General features: G+C 47.7%; 1 protein-coding gene across 1 annotated transcript in view; it reads left to right on the top strand.

Moving 5' to 3' along the window:
• Window positions 1-5,997: 5,997 nt before the first annotated feature.
• The window catches only part of TRAPPC9 (trafficking protein particle complex 9), a 329,454-nt gene continuing 316,112 nt past the window's right edge, over window positions 5,998-19,339 (top strand). The window contains exons 1-3 of the mRNA XM_006912937.3: window positions 5,998-6,591; window positions 12,294-12,439; window positions 14,197-14,322. Coding sequence (XP_006912999.1) covers window positions 6,008-6,591; window positions 12,294-12,439; window positions 14,197-14,322 — 856 coding nt within the window. The 5' untranslated portion in view covers window positions 5,998-6,007. The remainder of the gene's footprint in view (window positions 6,592-12,293; window positions 12,440-14,196; window positions 14,323-19,339) is intronic.

The raw sequence follows: 19,339 nt of genomic DNA, 5'->3' as shown, positions 1-19,339 counted from the left end.
TGTGAAGGCGCCCGAGCCCGCTGGGCGGCGGCAGGGCCGTCCCCCTGGGGCGGGACCCGCGCGGGACAAACTTGTGCGGTGAACTCGGTGCTTCTCGGGACGAGAAGGTGTCCGCGCGGTGCTTGCCTGCGACGGTCTCTCCCCGTTTCCCTGCGCGACGTGCATGCCCCGTACCCCGCGGCCCCCGCGGCCACGCCGGGTGCTTGTGGATGTCGCGCGTCGTGCGGAGACAGGGATGAAACCGCGGGAAGCAGGGCTCGGTGTCGCCCAGCGTGAGCAGCGGGCGCGGGGCCGTGACGGCCTCCGCCGCCAGTTTGAACGAGTGACGGTCGGTTTTGAAAAGACGCTCGCAGCCACTTCCTCGTCCGCCCACTAGCGGCGTGTGTAACGTGAACCTGCAGCGAGGCCTGGCGTCGGGCTGTCCTGAAGATCTGGTGAGGTGTCGTCGGTTTTACTCAAATAGTACAGAGGGAAAGATCGTGGCCAAGAAAGATTTTTCATGTCACAGCTCGATGGAGGAATCAGTCACAGGCCATAACCCCCCCGTGTAACGTGCACTATTCGGTGGTTTTTAGTACGTTGACACCTGTGCGACCCTTACTGTTCCAGCACAGTTTCATCCCTTCAGAAAGAGATTCTGTACCCACTGTCACTCCGCATTTTCTCTCCCACACCCCCTGGCAGCTATGAATTTACTTTCTGTCACTATGGATTTGCATGTGTCAGGGCATTTCATATAAACAGAATCATAGAACATGTGGCCTTCTGTGACTGATTATTTTTCACAGTGTTTTCAAGGTTCATCCATGTGGACCAGGATCAGAACTTTGTTCCTTCTTATGGCTGAGTAATAGTCTGTTGTGTGGGTAGAGCACATTGTGTTTATCTGTTCATCAGCTGATGGACATTGTGTTGTTTCCACTTTTGGCTGTTATGAATAATACTGTTCTGAACAAACATTTGTGTACAGGTTTTTGTGTGGACATATGTTTTCATATCTCTGTGCTATAAACCTAGGAGTAGAATTTCTGTTTCTATGCTAACTATTTAACTTTTTGAGGAACGACTAGTTGAAAATATATATTTTTGGTGTTTTAATATTTGCGTTAGGTTAGTCTCAGACGCCAGAACTGGCTCAATGCCAGGTGTAATTTCATCATATTTCTCACTTCAAGAAACCAGTAGAAAAGCGTGGACCCTGGAGCCTGGCTCCAGTTTGTCACTTACAGATTAGGACACTGCGTGAGCAGGTGACTGAGCCTGGGGTCCCCTATGTGTAAGATCAAAGATGGTAATGCTAGTTTCTTAGGATTGTTGTGAAAACTACATATGAGAATTTGTGAAGAGCCCAGGGCAATTGGTTTTTCTACCTTACAGAAGACAGACTCCCTCCTGCGTTGGTCCCGTGTTTTGAATCTGGGGCGGAGGTAAACAAGTTTGCTTGATGCCAAGCTCCTTTAGGGAAAACCCCTGCTTGAGGCTGTGTGGTTTATTGAGCTCTGGCAGGGATCTGATGCTGAAATGTGTTTCTGCACCCAGTGAGAACTGAAAGGGACCCAGGGGATCATTTAGTCCAGGGTGGCTTTGTTCTTTAGACTTCATAGATTGGTAAATTACAGAAAGCTGGAGGATCCATAACAGCGCTGTCTGTTTTTATTTTTGCCCACATAGGACGGTGGAAAAACAACCACCATCTACTCTCACCACGGTTTTATAAAAGCAAGAATGTTTTAACAGCAAAAAACAAGGAAGTTCATAACCTAAAAATAAATAACAATAATAGTTAATATTTATAAAGTACTTAACTAGATTTACTTTAGTTTTATGGAAAGCTCATACGTTATTCTTATTTTTCTCATTTTACTTCCGACTAGAGAAATTGAATACCTGCTGTCCTCAAACCTGTGTCCAGGACCCACTGTCCACCTCTGTTCAGGCAGATCTGTGTCTGTAACACACTTGCCTTTTTCGTGCATCGATTTTCTCGCTCATGAAGGAGGGGTATCGCGGAGATGGCAGCATAATCTATTGATAGATGAGAAGGGCTGAGGCTGGGCTCTGAAAGTCACTGACTTGCTGAACACTAGGCTGTCAGCTCCTTGAAGTCGGATCTTCTTCCTTTTTTAACTCTAAACATTTTGATTATGTAATCCATCCAGATGTATATAATGTTTACGTACAGTACAGTACAGTCTGCCTTCACCCCTGCTAAGAGACCATCACCCCTGCTTCTGAGCGTTTCCCTCTCCAGCTGCATCCCTCTTTGCTACCCGAGTAACCACTATCTAAGTTTTTTTTCTTTATAGTTTTACCATATGCGTAAATACCCCTAAACAATGTATCGTTTAGTGTTGCTTGTTTTTGAACTTTATATAAATGAAATCGAGCTGCTTGCATTAATCCACAGCTTGCTTTTTTCGCCCATCATGTTTCTGAGATTCGTCTGCGTTCCTGCAGCCTAGCTATAGGTCATTCGTTTTCACTGTTCTAGAGGATTCCATTGTGTTACGAGACCACTGTCTACTTATCCATTCTCCTGACTGCGGACGTTTGTGTTGTTTCTGCTTCTTGCTTCTGTGAACCCTTGTTTATATGTCCTGCCACCCCCATGCCAGACTTCTGTTAGGAGAGAAATTGCCAGGCCTAGCCCGTCGTAGTCTACACGTGCACCTGTCGCATATGAGTTAGCTTGACATACGTTTTTGCAAACACTTGGTGTTTTTCATACTAAAATGTTTTGTCTGTACACCTATGTTCGTAGTATCATTATTTCCAGTAGCCCAAAGCTAGAAACAACCCAAATGATCCTTGACGATTGAATAAATAAATAAGATGTGGTAAGTACATGCACTGGACTGTCATTCAGCATTACAGAAAAAGGGGATTCTGATAGATGCGACAGTGCGCCTGAGCCTTGGAGACATTATGCTAAGTGAGATAAGCCAGTCACCAAAGACAAATAGTGTCTGATTCCACTGATGTGAGGTCCCTAGAGCAGTCAGAGTCACAGACAGAAAGTAGAAGGGTAGTTGCTATGGCTGGGGGAGGGGGAGTTCGTGTGTTGTGGGGACAGGGTGGGGACAGAGTTTCAGCTGCGGAACATGGAGAAGTTCCGGAGGTGCTTGCACAGCAGTGCGGAGGTGCGCGGTGCTGAGAACTGTGCACTTGACAGTGCTGACGTTTACGTAATGTTTCTTCTACCGCAATGAAAAAATTTGGTCAGTCTCACAGGTACGAAATAGTCTGCCCTGTGGTTTTGATTTGCTGGCTCCTGATCGCCCGTGAGGTGGGGCATCTTTCTGTACGTGTCTTGGCTGCCTGAGTTTCCTCTTCACAGATGTCTGTACGAGCGTGTCGCCTGTGTTCTCACCGGGCGGTGTGTCTTTTCCTCACTCATGGATCACACATCGTCCCGCCCCGCAATGGCACGTCTGCCATATTTCACATTACCGCGTGCGTGTGTGCGTCTGGTTCTGGGCTCGATTACATTCCACTTTTCTCTTTATCCCCATATCGATACCTTGCCGACTGTAGCTTTTTATCCTCCCACCCACTTTATTAAAATAAATTGAGTGGTGTTTAGTGCATTCGCAGAGCTGCACAGCCATCACCACCGTCAATTTTAGAACACTTTATCACCCCCAAAAGAAACCCTGTGCCCCATTAGCCGTTATATCTGGTCTTGCTATCTGGTGGACAAATGCCTCTCCCCAGTGGTGGTTCTTTGAGGGTTTCTTGGCTGTTCTTGACCACAAATTAACACGTTGCAGTCCCTGAAAAATCTAGTAGGAATTCTAATCAGAGTCGCATTGAATCCATTTATCAAATTGGAGAGAATCGGCATCTTTGTGATATTAGTTGCTTCTGCCCATCAATATATCTGTACAGAACCTGGCACATGGGAAATGCTAATTAAATGTCAGGTATGTGAATGATGAGATTTTATACATCATTAGCTTCACTGTAGCCTTTTATAAAAGAAAAAACTAAACCTCAGTGAAGCTAGTGACTCACTTGTGGTCACAAAGAGTGACAGCCAGGGATAGAGCCAACTCAGTGGATTTGGTGCTTGCAAGTAGAGTTCTCGGCCACCCTATGCTCACGAGGTAGCAGCATCCTTTTTGCTAATGATGTGTGCTGATTGGCCACTTTAAATCTCATTACTTTGGCCTTTTCCTTGGGTGTCTTTTCTCTCTGGCGGGCCCGTGTGTGATTTGTCCACACGTGAATAAAAGTCTGTATTTGGAGAGCCCCGTGGCTGGTGTAGTTATTGCCTGGCACAGAGAGCCCACTGCTCTTGAACTGGGAGAAACCGTGGCACATGTTGGAATTTCCATTGAGATTCCAGATTCTCAATTTCTGTATACCATTTTATCTATGTGTGTTTTGAAGCTTGTGGAAGGTGAGGGTTGAAATCTGAAGTCCGTCATGGGTGGCCCCAAACTGCCCATCCCTCCCCTCAGCATCTTCCTCTCATTCCAGGGTGAAAGTCCCGCCGTGAGTGTTATAGTGTCTTGTGGAAATGGCCTTTTAATTTTATTGTTTCACCTGAGAGGGCTACTGCCATGATCTCTGTGGCCAGGTTTTGGTGACCTGAAGGCTACTGCCATGATCTCTGCAGCCAGGTTTTAGTGACCTGAAGGCTATGGAATTTGGAGCCCCTGTTTAAGAAAAAGAACAAAAAATTACGAATACAAATTAGATAGAGGGCCACGGATCAGGGCGGGGCATCTTGCAAGTGCGGATCTGAAGCCTAGGTGAGCTCTGTTAGCTTCACAGTACAGCTGCTTCTGGCCCCGAGAACCACGGCCCCTGTCTGGAGTCGGAGCACACTGAGGGTTTCAGCGGAAGTATTATTTATTTATTTATTTACTTATTTATTTGGAAGTATTTATTGAGTATAGCTTATGGGTTAGGTGTTTTCCTGTTTATGTGGCGTCTTCCTTATTTCATATAGGGAGCTCATTTAATCTCAATAGCCTTTAAAAAAAATTAGACTCTTTATTTGGAGTTACGATATGGAGTTCCATGGAGTCGTAAGAAATAATATTGAGAGAGCCTGTGGACCCTGTGCCAGTGTTCACTAATGGTGCCATTTTGCACAACTGTGGCATGATGTCAAAACCAGGGGACCGATGCGCTGACCCTAGGCAGTTTATGTCATCGTCGTCATTTTTATTCACGATTAAACTGGGCTTTAGCGAAGCTCGCAGGCCTGGCCCGGGTCACCCACACGGTTAGGCTGGAGTCAGATGTGGTGTTCGGATTTACAGGCGGTGCCATCTCCACTTTGATGGTCTGTGGAAGGGGGCAGTAGTCAATTCATTTGGTCATTTATTCATTCAACAAACACTGATCGAGTAGCTCCCATGGTCCAGATCCTTGTGTTGGGGTATCTAATTTAATTCTTCAGCGGTACCGAGATTCGGGTAATGCTGTTTTCTTTTTATTTCGGACCATATTGACTCACAGAGGTCACAAAGCTCTCCCTGGGAACCACTGTCTCCGAAGGAGGGACTGTGCTGTGTTCGACCCCTGCTGTTCTGTCAGGCAGTGTGCTGGGTGTTTCGCGTCTGCAACCTTCCTTACTCCTGACGGATTCTTAGAAGGCTGGTTTTCTTATTCCCATTATTCTGCAGCTCTGGCGCTCAGGCAGATTCCCCTGTGCTTCTTTTCATTATATTCTGCGGAGGGGATGGGGCAGCCATTCATTCATTTGTTCCTTCATTCACTCAGCAGACCTTTGAGCACTGACTCTGCGCCAGTACCTGGCTAGGCGTTGGAAGCAGAAAGTACGAGCCCCTTTTTCTGGGCACTCAGGCCCAGTCCTAGAGTGGCGGTGGCCCGGCGGTAAGGGCTCTGGCGCCACGTGCACACTCTGGGGACAGTCTGTCCTCCGCAGCTTCGCGTGGGCCACATGCTGCCTTCCGGGGGCCCAGGCAGAGCCCCCTTCGCTACCGCGTGCACCTCAAAGTCCCCCTTTGTCTCTTTGGGCAGGGACTTCACAATGAGCGTCCCCGACTACATGCAGTGTGCCGAGGACCACCAGACGCTCCTCGTGGTGGTCCAGCCCGTGGGCATCGTCTCGGAAGACAACTTCTTCCGGATCTACAAGCGAATTTCCTCCGTGAGCCAGATCAGCGTGCGCGACTCGCAGCGGGTGCTCTGCATCCGCTACCGGCACCACTACCCACCGGAGAACAACGAGTGGGGCGACTTCCAGACCCACCGCAAAGTCGTGGGCCTCGTCACCATCACGGACTGCAGCTCGGCCAGGGACTGGCCGCAGACCCTGGAGAAGTTCCACGTGCAGAAGGAGCTCTACGGCTCCACGCTCTACGACTCCCGGCTCTTCGTCTTCGGGCTGCAGGGGGGCGTCGCCGATCAGCCGCGCACTGACGTGGCCTTCTACCCCAGCTATGACGACTGCCAGGCCGTGGAGAAGAGGGTCGAGGACTTCATCGAGTCGCTCTTCATTGTGCTCGAGTCCAAGCGTCTCGACAGGGCCACAGACAAGTCCGGGGATAAGATCCCCCTGCTCTGTGTCCCATTTGAGAAAAAGGACTTCGTGGGGCTGGACACGGACAGCAGGTAAGTTTACCCGGAGGCCTGGGTTCCTTGGCTTCGTGCTCGGGGTGTTCCCTACAGGGGACCGGTGGGAGTCAGGTGGCGCTTGACCACAGCGAAGGGGTAGAAAGGTGTGGTCTTTTGGTTTTCAGACTTTTAAAAACAGGACAGCCTTTATTCAAGGGGACTTCCTGAAGGGCGAGTGTGTGCATTTCCTCCCCGTTTTCAGCCGGGACCCCCAGTGGGACCCCTGGAGCTGCTGTCCAGTATGGTAGCCACAGCCACTTGGGGCTCTTGTGCCCCAGAGAGGAGGCCACCAGTCTGAGCAGAGATGTGCTCTGAGCAAAAGGCACGTCGGGTTCAGAGATTTAGCACAGCAAAAAGAATGCGAAATATCTCGTTAATATTTTTTATATTGATTACCTGTTGAAATGATATTTTACATCTATTACGTTAAATAAAATGTGTTATTAAAATTAGTTTCAAGTGCTTGTTTTTTACTTTTTTAAACGTGGCAACTAAGAAAACTTAAATTTACTTAGGTGGCTCACGTTTTATTCCTATTGGACAGCACTGCCCTAGAGCAGCTTGAAACTTGTGTTTGGTCTTTTGCCTCGGGTTTATGGACGAGGGGCCGAATCTGGACTGGCAACAGAACTAGGTGCCAGCTGAGCGGGGAGCGGAGCCCGTGTCCCCTGCCTCGCAGGCCGGGCACTGTGCACAGGTCAGACCCCGTCTTCCTTTCTGGGACCCACAGAGTCAGAGTCCTGGCTTGTAGTCAGCCAAGATGAGTGTCAGGATGTCAGAAAGGCCATTAGGGACTTTCCAGAGAGCCCCTTACACAGGCGAGAGCGTGGTCATGGTCTCTGTGGAACAGGCGTGAGGGCAGAGCAGGGAAAGGCACTTTCCCGGCCTCCGGCCCTCAGCGTGACTGTGCACCAGAGGTGCAGCGTCGCTCGCTGGGCCGTTTCCTTCCCCTTTGCCCTCTGCTCTGTCTCCGTGTTGCCACAGTGGCATCTGTCCAGCAGCAGAGGACGAGATGCAAGCGTAGGCTGCGACCGTTTGCCAAGAGGTGGACCCCGGATGGCTGTGTCACTCCGGCTTCATGCCTTGTGTCCTCTGTCTCTCCTCCCTCCTCTGTAGACTTCTGATGATGGTCCTGCAGGTGACGATTAATGACATAACGCGCATGCGGCTGAGCGCTCACCGCAGAGTCGGTGCTCGGTGTGTTTCTTGAATTGACATAAAGGCAAACACTGCCTTGCTCTGGTTGTTGGTTCGTTGGTGGAGAAAATGTCAGACTTGAGAAAAAATTGACCCCGGCCAGACCTGTGAGTGAGAAGCAGAGTAGGCCGAGTTACACGTGCGTGTGGTGCCTTGCAGGGTCTGGAGTGATTTCCATTTCCTCGCCGGACATGTTTACGTGGCCTGAGGGAAGGACAAGGCATGTCATAGCCACGACCTGCACAGAATCCTCGCGGTGGCCCCGTGGTCCCATGTTAGTGCTCCCCTTTCGCTCCTTGCTGCTGAGTGGGTGAGGGTTAGGAGGCCGGGCGACTGCTGAGGGCAGAGCTGCTGAGCCCCCCGGCTGCCACCGAGCGGGGCTGCCCAGCGCACCCAGCTCCCTGCACTCCCTGGGGTGGGCGTGCGGGCTGGCTTCTCCCCATGGCACAGGCTGGGGGCGACGCCGGAAGCCTGGGCAGGTAGCGCTGCTCTGACCCCTGGACCAGTGCCTCCTCCTCTGCTCCACGAAGCACTGGTGACGTTATTTTGCTCATCGACTCTTCGGCTTTGCGGCCACAGGCCCACCAGAGAAGGTCCGCTTGATTTTGCCTTTTGGAACCTATGCTTGCCATTCGGTGGGAATAAGGAGACTGTTTAGGCCTGTGTGCCTGGCGTGTAGTGGCTGATAATATACACAAGTGTTTATGGAGTGTCAGGCCCGGCTGTGGGCTTTGGGAACCCAGCAACGTGTTAGACACCGCCCCCCCGCCCCTCCCTGCCAGCCTCCTGTTCAATTCTAACAGCACGGGGAACACTCAGCCATCATTGTGATTTGGGGCAGGTGCAGAGCCCAGCTCGTACCTGCAGCTCTTGGAGGGAGTGCTAAAGAGTGTCCAGCCTGAAGCCAGATGGGTTTCGCAGTGCAAAGGGAACTGTCCAGATGCATGTCGGGTTTCGGTTTGAGGCTCGGACCTCCCTGGTAGGCGCCCACTGCGGGTGGGGCTTCGCAGGAGCACCAGATGCCCGTGGGTCTTGCTCTAACGTTACCCGCGTCCCCAGTCTCGTCAGAGCCCGTGGGAAATCCTCGTACACGGAGTGTGGTAGCGTCAAAGTTATTTTTGTTGTCGTGTGTTTCTAATTTTTACTTGTTCTCTCTTTCCTTTTCCCTTTTTTCTGTCATACCACGCTGTGAGTACGTGGTTGGGCCCGAAAGGCAGGCCGTGCGCACAGTGCATTGCAGATGGCCACCTCTCCCTCTGCGCTGCCTTCTCGTTGCCTTCACTGCTTGAAAGCAGAACTGACCGCTGCCTCCATCCATGTGTTCTCCTGGTCATTCTCTTATTTTCTAATTTTTTTTTTTTTTTTTGAATTTTAGCTTTATTGGCACGTAACCCACTGATGTTTGATATCTGTCAAAACACTTGCTTTGGGGAATTTGTTTGGTCTTACTCAGTATTTGTGACCATTGAGCCCTTATTAACTTTTTTGTTGGTTTTGATGAAATGAGATGCCAATCGATTTAGGCGGCTGCAGAGAGACATTTTATGGGCTGTTTTGACTCGGAAAGTCAAAGACTAGTGCTTGCTTGATTCTGGCTTTTAGATAAGCGCGATAGGCACGTGATTCTTGGCTGCCGCTGGGTGATGGGCATGCTGGTGCTTCTTGACTGGCAGTCACCGGCGTAGGGGTGCCCAGTACAGGGCGTGCTGGCCGCGGAGGGACGCTGTGAGAGGACACAGCTACCAGACTTTCTTTTGCTTTCACCTCAAGCATGCCATGGGCCTTACTTCACCTCAGTGACTTTCCTTCCCAAAGGGGCAGGGGCTACTCTTAACATCGACACCAATCCCGTGCCCCCTTTATGAGGGCGCCTTTTCTACGTGTCCGGAAAATACGGCCTTCTCGTACACAGCCAGTGCATTTGGCTCTCGCGGACGGGGACCTCTGTAATTGAACAGCGTGTGCAGACCCAGATGTGAGCTCGCCTTTGGCCGGTGCAGGACAGCCCTCCCTCTTCGGTGGCCTGTGACTCAGCACACACTTACTGTGAGCGGGCCTTGTCCTGGAGCAAAGCTGAGGTACACTCAGAGGCAGACGACAGGACTTGCCACTGACCACGCTGTGGGGTGGGCTGAGGAAAAGGAAGTCCAGAGGGCGTGTGGGCCTGGCACGAAATGAGGACGACTGGCAGGTTCCTGCTGGGGGTCGCATGGCGGAGTACCTGCTGGATGTGTGTTTTATCAGATGCCTATTCAGCGTTCAAGGGACATTTCAAAGAGGCAGTTGGATCGGTGAGCCTGGAGCACAGTGAGGGAGTTGGAGCAGAGCTCTGTATTGGGAGATGGCCGTGGTCGCCCCGTGTCTGAATCGTGGACATGGACGCACTCTACCAGAGAGATGGGAGCGAGGTGGGAGGGAGGCCTGCGGCTGTGACCACGGCGTTGGCGGGAAGCCCGGCTCGCGGAGGTGTGTCTGTTATTTCAAGGAGTTTGGGATTTGAGAAGCGTCTGCCATGTATCCTACAGGTGCTGGGGGCGGGGAATCCGGAGGGACTGACAGGCCAGGTTGGTGACTCAGGAGTAGGGGAGAGTGGGGAGGAGACCGGGTCGCACTCATCCTTGAGGAGGGGACAGGCCAGAGAAGGGTGGCTGTCTTTCCCACGGAGCAGATGGGGGTCCGAGGAGATGGGAAATTGTGAGGAGGAGCTGGCAGGGGGAAGGATTGTTGGATACTTCTAGAAGAGTCTTTCTCCCCAAAAATAGACTTTAAAAAAATTCCAGACAAACCTCTTGAGAACACTGATAGTTACTGTGAGGAAATGGTCCTTTCGGGATCCTTCTAGGCATAAGGCACTAGGTTGGTGGATTCAAAGATGAATAAAACAGTCTGTGTCACAGGGGCTTCATACCAGCGGGAGTAGTTCACGGCTAAAAAGGGGACAGGGGAGGGGAACTAGCATGACCATGTCAGGCACCAGGCAGCCGCCCGCTCTACCTGAATATTCATGTTCACACACGCCCATGACCTCAGGATGACCTAGTCTCGGGGCGTATGGCGCGCCGAGAGTTAAGTCCTTTTACTTCATATAAATCTATGATAGACTTTTGTTGTGTAATATTTTGTCAATTTCCCCCAAAGTATTCGGAGTCATTCTATTTTTACATAATTTAATATTTTATATTGTTCTGTTGAATCATAGGACCTTAATATGAAAACATGTGAGTGTATTGAGATGGCTTCTTTTTGTAAAAATCCCGTGTTTTCAGAACAAATGGGTTCTGATCACAATGATTGCACTTTTATTTTTGAAAACTCAGAGCCACATTTCGCTACAGCAGATGTACACCTCTGTTAAGTTCCTGCGAGGATGGAACAATATACCTGTTTTGAAGAGTTCAGACAGGATGCTTTAAAGCACCCGTAGTCTAACAGGTTAGGAGTAAAGTCTGTTACAACAGAGTCTAATTCAAAACCCACCGAGTCGGGAAAACAGCAGGGCTCGCAGACTTAGCCACGTGGCCAACGTCGACGGCCACATTAGTGGAGGAGGAAAATGCGGTTTCCTGGTTCTGGCGGGAGGGCACAGCAAGGACATGAGCCACGCACTGCCCAGGCCCGGAGGGAGAGGCTTTGCAAGGGCGTTTCCGCGTGGGGCGGGGCGAGCCCCTTTCTCAGAGTCCGGGGAGCTGTTCCCGCAGTTGCGTGCAGTTTGTTACCCTTTCCCATTATTTTTCATCAGGTGAAGATAAGTCCCCACGTAGCACGTTCTGTTGATATCGGAGTAAGGTGCTTGCATAGTCGTTAGGTGGCACTTTTATTTTTGAAAACTCGGCCACATCTTGCTACAGCAGATGTATCGTATCTCCTAAGAAATTTAATAGTCAAAAGAATAGGACTATTTTAAAACAATAAAGGAAGATTTTGATATAGTTCGGTTTCTGAGTTGATACGGAGTTAGAAGCCTTTGCATTATTTAATAGCGCTCCTTGCCAGTATCTAAGGAGCTGTTAGTGAGGGCCCGGCCCCAGCCTCGCAAAGCATTGCTAAAGCTTGCTCTGAAATTCTGAAGATAAAAGGCTTGTTTACAAAAGCCAAATGCTTGGTTCATAATTTGCAGCATAGCTCTCTTCATAAAATAATAATAGGTTTGAAGTTAAGAAAGTGGAAGATGATCGAGTTTTTAAAAAGCTGAAACAAACTTTCTCATGCTATAATGTTGTGATTCGAAGATGTGGAAAGAAGGATCGTGCTCATGCTGAGTCAGTGGAGTGTGGTGGCGGCCATCGCCCCCCGTTACGTCTAACACGGGGCTGGCAGTGGTCCTGAAGGCGGGACCATCCAGCTCACACACTGGCGATGACGGCTGCTGGCTTGAGTTGTAGAGCCTCGGGCCGCCTTCTTAGCGTTCAGAGAGGGAGCTGCCCAGTGCTTAGCCAGTGCGCTTTTGGGGGCAGAAGTTGTGCATTAGCAGTGACAACGTGGCCGTGCATTTTATTTTTCAGACATTACAAGAAGCGGTGCCAGGGGCGCACGCGGAAGCACGTGGGGGACCTGTGCCTTCAGGCGGGCATGCTGCAGGATGCCCTGGTGCATTACCATGTGGCCGTGGAGCTTCTCCGCTCGGTGAATGACTTTTTGTGGCTTGGAGGTAAGGCTCTCCGATGAAGATGATCAGATATGTAATTATGGCAACTGTCTGTATGTTCCATAATGTGCGTGAAATAAATGTGTAAGGACTGGAAGAAGCTGACAGTATAGTCAGGGGGCACCGATCTGTCAGCCACTTATGATAAATACAAGTCAGATGGAGTAATGAAGTCAGTCCTTTGCTAGAAGTTTAACGACATGCTGTAGGACAGCGGTCCCCTACCTTTGTGGCACCAGGGACCGGTGCTCCTCTGAGAATCTGATGCCTGAGGATCTGAGGTGGGGCTGAGGCGGTGATGCCGGCGCTGGGAGTGGCTGCGGACACAGGTGAAGCTTCGCTCGCTCGACCACCGCTCACTTGCTGCTCTGCGGCCTGGTTCCTTATAGGCCAGGGACTAGTACCGGTCTGTGGTCCGGGGGTTGGGGACCCCTGCTATAGAATATATTAAATAAAAGAAATAGTTAAAATGGAGTTCAGTGTCATATTTAGCTTCTTAAGGAGCATAGGGAAATAAACGTGGGAAAGAGAAAGTGGAACTAGGAATAGATGGAAAAGAGAAACAGATAAAGGATAAAGGAGGATGAGAAGGACGGAATGTGAGGTTTACTTCCTGCAGGAGAAGTAAATACTTGTCAGTGGTCGGTGGGATGGATCCCTACCCCGGCGAGCCCCTGTGTCAGGTGCTTTTGCAGAGCGACAGTCCCCACCCACGTCCTGAGTGACAGGCTGCGCGGAGACGGACTGTGCCATGGGCTGCTGCGTCTCTCGCCTTCAGTCTCACGTAAACGAACAGTGGAATTTCCCAGAGGCCATTTGATGCGTGACATCGCGACGGGTTGAGTGAGGAAGCAGATATGAGACTCTAGCTCAGACATTAAAGAAGTTTGTCAAAATGTAAACTAATGGCACTCCCCCAGCATATTATTTTTGTTTTGGAGCATAGTTACTTTTCATAAAAATTTAACATGTAATGAGCTTCTCACTGTTTTAAAAGGAAATTGTTTTCTAGTTTTATTTTCGAATATAGTAAATATCTCTAGATGAAACCCGCAGGGAAAAAAACCTGTTTGTGATCTTCAGTGTTTTTTCGGAGTGTCGGAGGGTTCTAAGACCAAAAAGTTTGAGAACTAATGAATAAAGGTGAACACTATTGCACACCTTATAAGGACCATGGCCTTGCTTGAGATTCTTAGGTTATAATGGCCACTGATAGAAGAACGAAATGTACTCCACGTAAATGTGGCTGCCTTTGAAAAGGAGACAGGCCCATAAGTGTTTGCTCCAGATGGAGGAGATGCATCTGGGCTGTCTGACGTGGAAAGGTGTTCTGGTCTTGCTCTGGTGGTATTACTCTTAGATATTTTCGATCCAGGGCACTTTCTGCCACACGTCTCTGTAGCGTCAGAATCTGACACAGAGCCTGCCACACACGGAGTATGCGCTGAACTATTGGTCGAGTGAATGAATGCATGGCTGAGGGGGCCTGGCCTCTTCCACGTGGGATGCAGCCCCTCCATGAAACCTTGAGTGCCGTGAGAGTTTTCTGTGCCAGCCTTGACACGGACACATGAAAGATGACAGGTGGCATGTGCCCGTTTGTAACGAAACCAGCAATCTGTAGGTTTGATCTTTCTTTGGGGAAGAAATTGGCATTTCCACATAAAGCGTTCAAATCATTCTTAGGCACTGCAGTCTGACTAGTGATGGGCCACTAACTTGACTAATTGTCCGTATTTTTTTTTTTTTTTAATGCCCAGCTGCCCTTGAAGGGTTGTGTTCAGCTTCCGTCATCTATCACTATCCGGGCGGAACCGGTGGTCAGACTGGAGCTCGGAGGTTCCTGGGGAGCTCCCCTGCCGACGCCGCCAACCGACACCGGCCAGGTGAGCCTGCACGTCCCCTGGCCTGGGCTCAGTCACGCCCTTAAGCAAGCAAGAGCCGTTTATCACGTCTCCCTCTGGGCTAAGCCCGGCCAGTGTCTAAATGAACTAGAAAATCTGTTGGCTTAGGAACCTTGCACGTGAGATGTTTTCTTTTGACTTATTGACTGTTTATCTTATTGAATCTTATTGGATAATATTAATGGGTTACCATGATTGATTGGAACATTTGCATGAAATTTCATGGTTGACCAACCTTGAAATTCTGGGTCTGGGTCTTTTTCATGATTTCTGTATGTTGGGTCAAGCTAGTCTCAGTTCTAACGACTCATTCAGGGCCTGGGGCCTGTTTCTTAATATCCTGTGTGATGAAGTTTTCTTAATGAGTTAAGTCTGATTTGCTTATGTTGTGTTGGCATCAGTGAAGCCTAAAACATCTTTGGAGGAGAAGGCCCACATGTGCTTGTTGATGAACGTGAGCCTTAGACCTTAATGAATGAACTTGCCTTTCATGGTTCAGGATATAGTTGTCATGTTGCGTGGATCACAAAGGCAGTAACAAAGAATGCAGTGACTGAGGCCGGACACAGAGCTGCCAGATGTTTCGTTCCGCGAGACTTTTAGACATTTCCCCTCCAAGAGAAAGGCGCGGTAGTTAACGTGTGTTCACTGCGTGAACGGTCCAGGTCCATTCACATCCATTCACAGGCTCGATACCGGGGACAGACGTGTTGCTCGATCTGGGATGTTAATTTCAAGCTTAGTCAGCTTGTAGCGGCCGCCTCGGCTCCCATCAGAAACTTATGGCGTCTCCTGTCTAAGGTGAGGACCAGACAGACTGACGATTGGACATTCCCCCTGAGTTTATATCTCGGTTCCCTTCTCCAACAGCAAAGCTGCAGAAATAAAGATGTCACTTAATATCAGTGTGGCCTGGAGCAAGTTGTTCAATCTCTGTGCGCCTCAGTTTCCTTATCTGTAAAATGGGTAAGATAATAATTATACTTACCCGTAGGGTTCGTGTGAAGGTTAATGAGATACGTATATAAATATCCGGGGCTTGGTAAATGTTAGCAGCTATCATTATTATTATTGATTATCAAGTCATCGTGAGAGTTGATAATATGAATTCATGAATAATGTTAAAAGATTCTCGGCATCTGAGATCCAGGTGTCATTGTTTTCAAGAAGAATTCCTCTGAGAAAGGGAATTTTTTCCCTCTTAAATTTGAGTTATCTTAATTTCAAAAGAAGTAGTCCCTACCTCTTTTTGCTTTAATTCTTTTTGTTTTAATTTTTTAAAAGACTTTATTTTCCTAGTATTCAGAGGTTAGAGTCCACTAATTCTTTTTTCTGGAGACTTGTATATGGACCTGCAAGTCTATAATTAATTGATAAAATTTGGTTTATTAAAAAAAAAATCAGTAGGACATTCTGCAATCAATCCTAAAGGAAATGCTTATTGACCAGTAAATATTTCTCCTTTATGGTTTTTTTAATTAACAGTAACCATCATTATCATAATTATCAAAATAGCTATGACTTATTCAGTACCCACCAGAGGCCAGTGGCTGTGCTAAATGCTTTCTGCATGGTTTACTTCACAGCAGGCACCGAGGGCAGGTGTCAGTGTCCCCTCTTTGCAGGTGACAGATTAAGGTTTAGAGATGAGGGAACATGCTCCAAATCATGCAGCGGGTGAGTGGCAGACGTGGGACTTGAACTTAAGGTTGGTTTGACTGCATAGTAGGCCTTCTTTATTGCTCCTCCGATCAGCCTCCCATTGACTGGTGGCCTGGATATCTGTGAGTTTATAAATGACAGATTTTAGTGGTCTCAGCCTGATGAAGCCTTAAAAGGAGAGGTATCAGTGAGAATATGAGACAGGGTGGCATAGATCAAAATTGTACATTTACTTTTATAAATGGTTTATTCTCAGCTCATGACCTAAAAGTCAATATTTTTAATTTTAACTCTTTAAGCACTAAAAACAAAATATGGAAAATTATTACAGTGCAAAAGAGAAGTGGGTTTTTGAAAATCCAACCATTGCTAATGACTTATTGCTTGTTTTTTTGTTTTTGGTTTTGATGCTTGTTGAGGGAAAAACTGCTTTGTCTGCAGGAGAGAAATGTCTTTATTATGGAAGAAAAGATTTAAGTCAGTGAATGTTGAGAGAAAGTAAAAATCTGTACTCTTTTCTTTCCCAACGATGAATATGTAAGTTTTATGGGACCTTGGGGCTTGTCTGCTTTGTTTTTTATGGCCTAAGTATATTTCGTCATTTGTGAAATTAGAATGATGTTATTTACCTTGTGTGATCGTGAGGTTAGATACCATGCATACGAAGCACCTGAGAGGTGCTCAGGAAAAACTTGAATTCGGTTGTGAGTTAGATTACAGTCAGCCTCGTTTATTTCCGATGCATATTCAATATATATGTGACACATATTATCATGATTTAAAGTGGTCAGGATTCAGTTAGATTTTTTTTTAGTACAGAATAAAGTTATAATGAAATCAGTGTCATTCTAGTAGGATGGGGAATAGCTAACTTGCTTAAGCTGAAGAGCTTAAAGATTACTTGTATAGGGATATATTTTTATAACTCAGAATTCATATGGCTAAGTGATCATCCATTGAAACCCTTGATAACTGGGAATGAGACCATAGCCGTTAAGTTTAGAAATCTCGGTATGGAGGTATTTTCGGGGCATAAGCTTATCTCCTTTATGGCTGAAGATCGTTTTGATTTTTTTCTGTATCCTTAATAGGTTAAAAAAATCACAATGTTGATTTGACACCTACCCCTTTTCCTTTTTAATATATAAATAAGCATTTTTGTATTTCAACAGAGTTGTATGATTATAGGCACCAGCCCTTTGGGAAGCATAGACTACCTACTGTTGGTAAGATACAGACGTGACCCTTAAGGACAGGGTTAGTATAGAGCTGTTGGTTTAGGTTTGGTGCAAGGTACAAGGGCTAGGGGTAAACTTTGCTACTGGCTGCTGGAAGGACAGTCTCCCCAGTCTGTAAAACAAAAAGGCTGGCCTGGTCGCCCAGGATTCCTTCCTGTTTTAAGATTAGTCCCCACGAACCTGTGTCTTTCTTTTATATCCAGGAGTGTCAGAGATTTCAGATTCAGTACTGAGTGGCACGCCGTTCCGCGAAACAATTCAGTTTGTGCTAGCTAAGCTCTTAGTTATGGTCTCTGGGCATCCAGATTTTAAAAACCTTACCGGTCATTTCTTATTACGCAGACAATTGTTTGGTTCCATCTTTTCCAGCAACTTGGAAATTCTTTTTTGGACATAGGTGGCGCTGTTGCCCCTTTTAAAGTCTTTAATATCCATGTTTGTAACAGGAGATTTAAACACGGTCCTTTAATTTGATTTCTGTGTTTAATGCTTCAGAATAGCTCAGAGTCTGGATACCTGGAAAAATTATTCTAGTTATATCTTATTTTTATTCTGTCATCTCAGCGTGGAAATTTCAAACATGCTATGTGAACAATGATTTTATAAAAAAGATGGAAACCGTCTCTGGAGCACCTTAGAGACGGAAACCGCATTGCACTCGCGGAGTGCCGCACCCCCTGGCGCATGTTGCTCAGTGGAAGAGGATTTGGTGTCAGGGAGGAGCTGGTTTGCTGACCTGGGTTCGCGCGCACACGGCGCCGCTTAACAGCCGTGCGAACCTCAGTCAGCTCTTTGAGTCTTTTCTTCATCTGTAAAACAGGGACGCTAATATCTGCCTTGCAGAACTGTAAGATTTAGAGAGAAATTACATAAAGTAGATTTGATGAAGCAAATTTAAAATGCAGAAAGGGGTTGGTCCATCCTCACCAGTGAGAAGCGATGGCCCATGTGAGGCACGACGAGGATTTTTACAGATAGAGTAAAATAACTCTAAGCGCTCTGCCGTCTCGGTGCCCTTGGTATGGGGCCCAGTTCATCACTAGATGTGCCGAGAGGTCAAGTGGTTGACGAATGTGATAATGACTCAGGCATCGAAAACGTTTCAGTCGTAATCCCTACTTAAAGAATACGGCACAGTATAACATATTTAACCAGGTTTTTCATCAAACGCAAGGCTTTCAGCTTGTCCTGAAATCCAGAATTCCCCAAGTCTCCAGGCAGCCGAATGTGTCCATGTGCAGGTCTGTCAGCTCGTGTTGTGGGCGTGGTGTCATGGGGAGCGTGACAGGGGAGTGTCCTGGCTCCTGGGAGCTTCGGTCGCCTCATCCACAGCTAGGGCTGGTCTTCCCGTCTGCTTTGTGGGTCGCTCTGAGAATCACTCATGAAGGTGCTGAAGCGCTGTTCTGGGTGTACAGTTGTATTCCGTAGGAAGCTCCTGGTTTTCTTATAACGTGGCTTCTGGATTGCTGTGCTTCTTAGGCTGCACTTAAAAATAGAGATCACAATACACCACATAGCTCTTACATAGGACCACGGTCCCGGGCCTGTTCTCTATACAGACACTTGAATAAATCTGCTATTTCAGTAGGAATATCTGTTATTGGGACATAACTTTTTGAATGCTGTTAGTGTGTTTGCAAATGATCGTAGCTGGTGATAAGCATGACTCTTGGAACAAGTACCTCTTCAAGTGTGTTCTGCCTTCATGGGAAATTATAGTCTGTAGAGAAGGCTCATCGGATCTCATTGACATTTGAATAGGTTAGCAGATGATCAAGGCTTTCAGAAGCTTCTTATAATAATGAAATTAACTGTTTTGTATTTCAAACTAATTACAAAGTTACCCTTTAAAAAGTTGGAAATCCTTAGTTTGTGAAGTGTCCAGTAATTATATGTGGGTGTAGTATGAGCGTAAGATTTTAGGAGGCTTGTAATAAGTTCCATATAGCCTGCTGCTACCTTCTCTCCCCCCACCCTCAATTCCAAGGTGTGGACATATATTTGCACAAATAAGTTACTGTTCCCTTGTCCTTAGGCTTATCTGTGGAAGCAAGAAATTCTTATACTTGTTTGAGAAGATTTGGGGAGCGTGGGCTTAG

This window comes from Pteropus alecto, unplaced genomic scaffold, assembly GCF_000325575.1.
Source record: "Pteropus alecto unplaced genomic scaffold, ASM32557v1 scaffold105, whole genome shotgun sequence".
Taxonomy (NCBI): Eukaryota; Metazoa; Chordata; class Mammalia; order Chiroptera; family Pteropodidae; genus Pteropus; species Pteropus alecto.
This window is presented reverse-complemented; position numbering and strand designations above follow the sequence as displayed.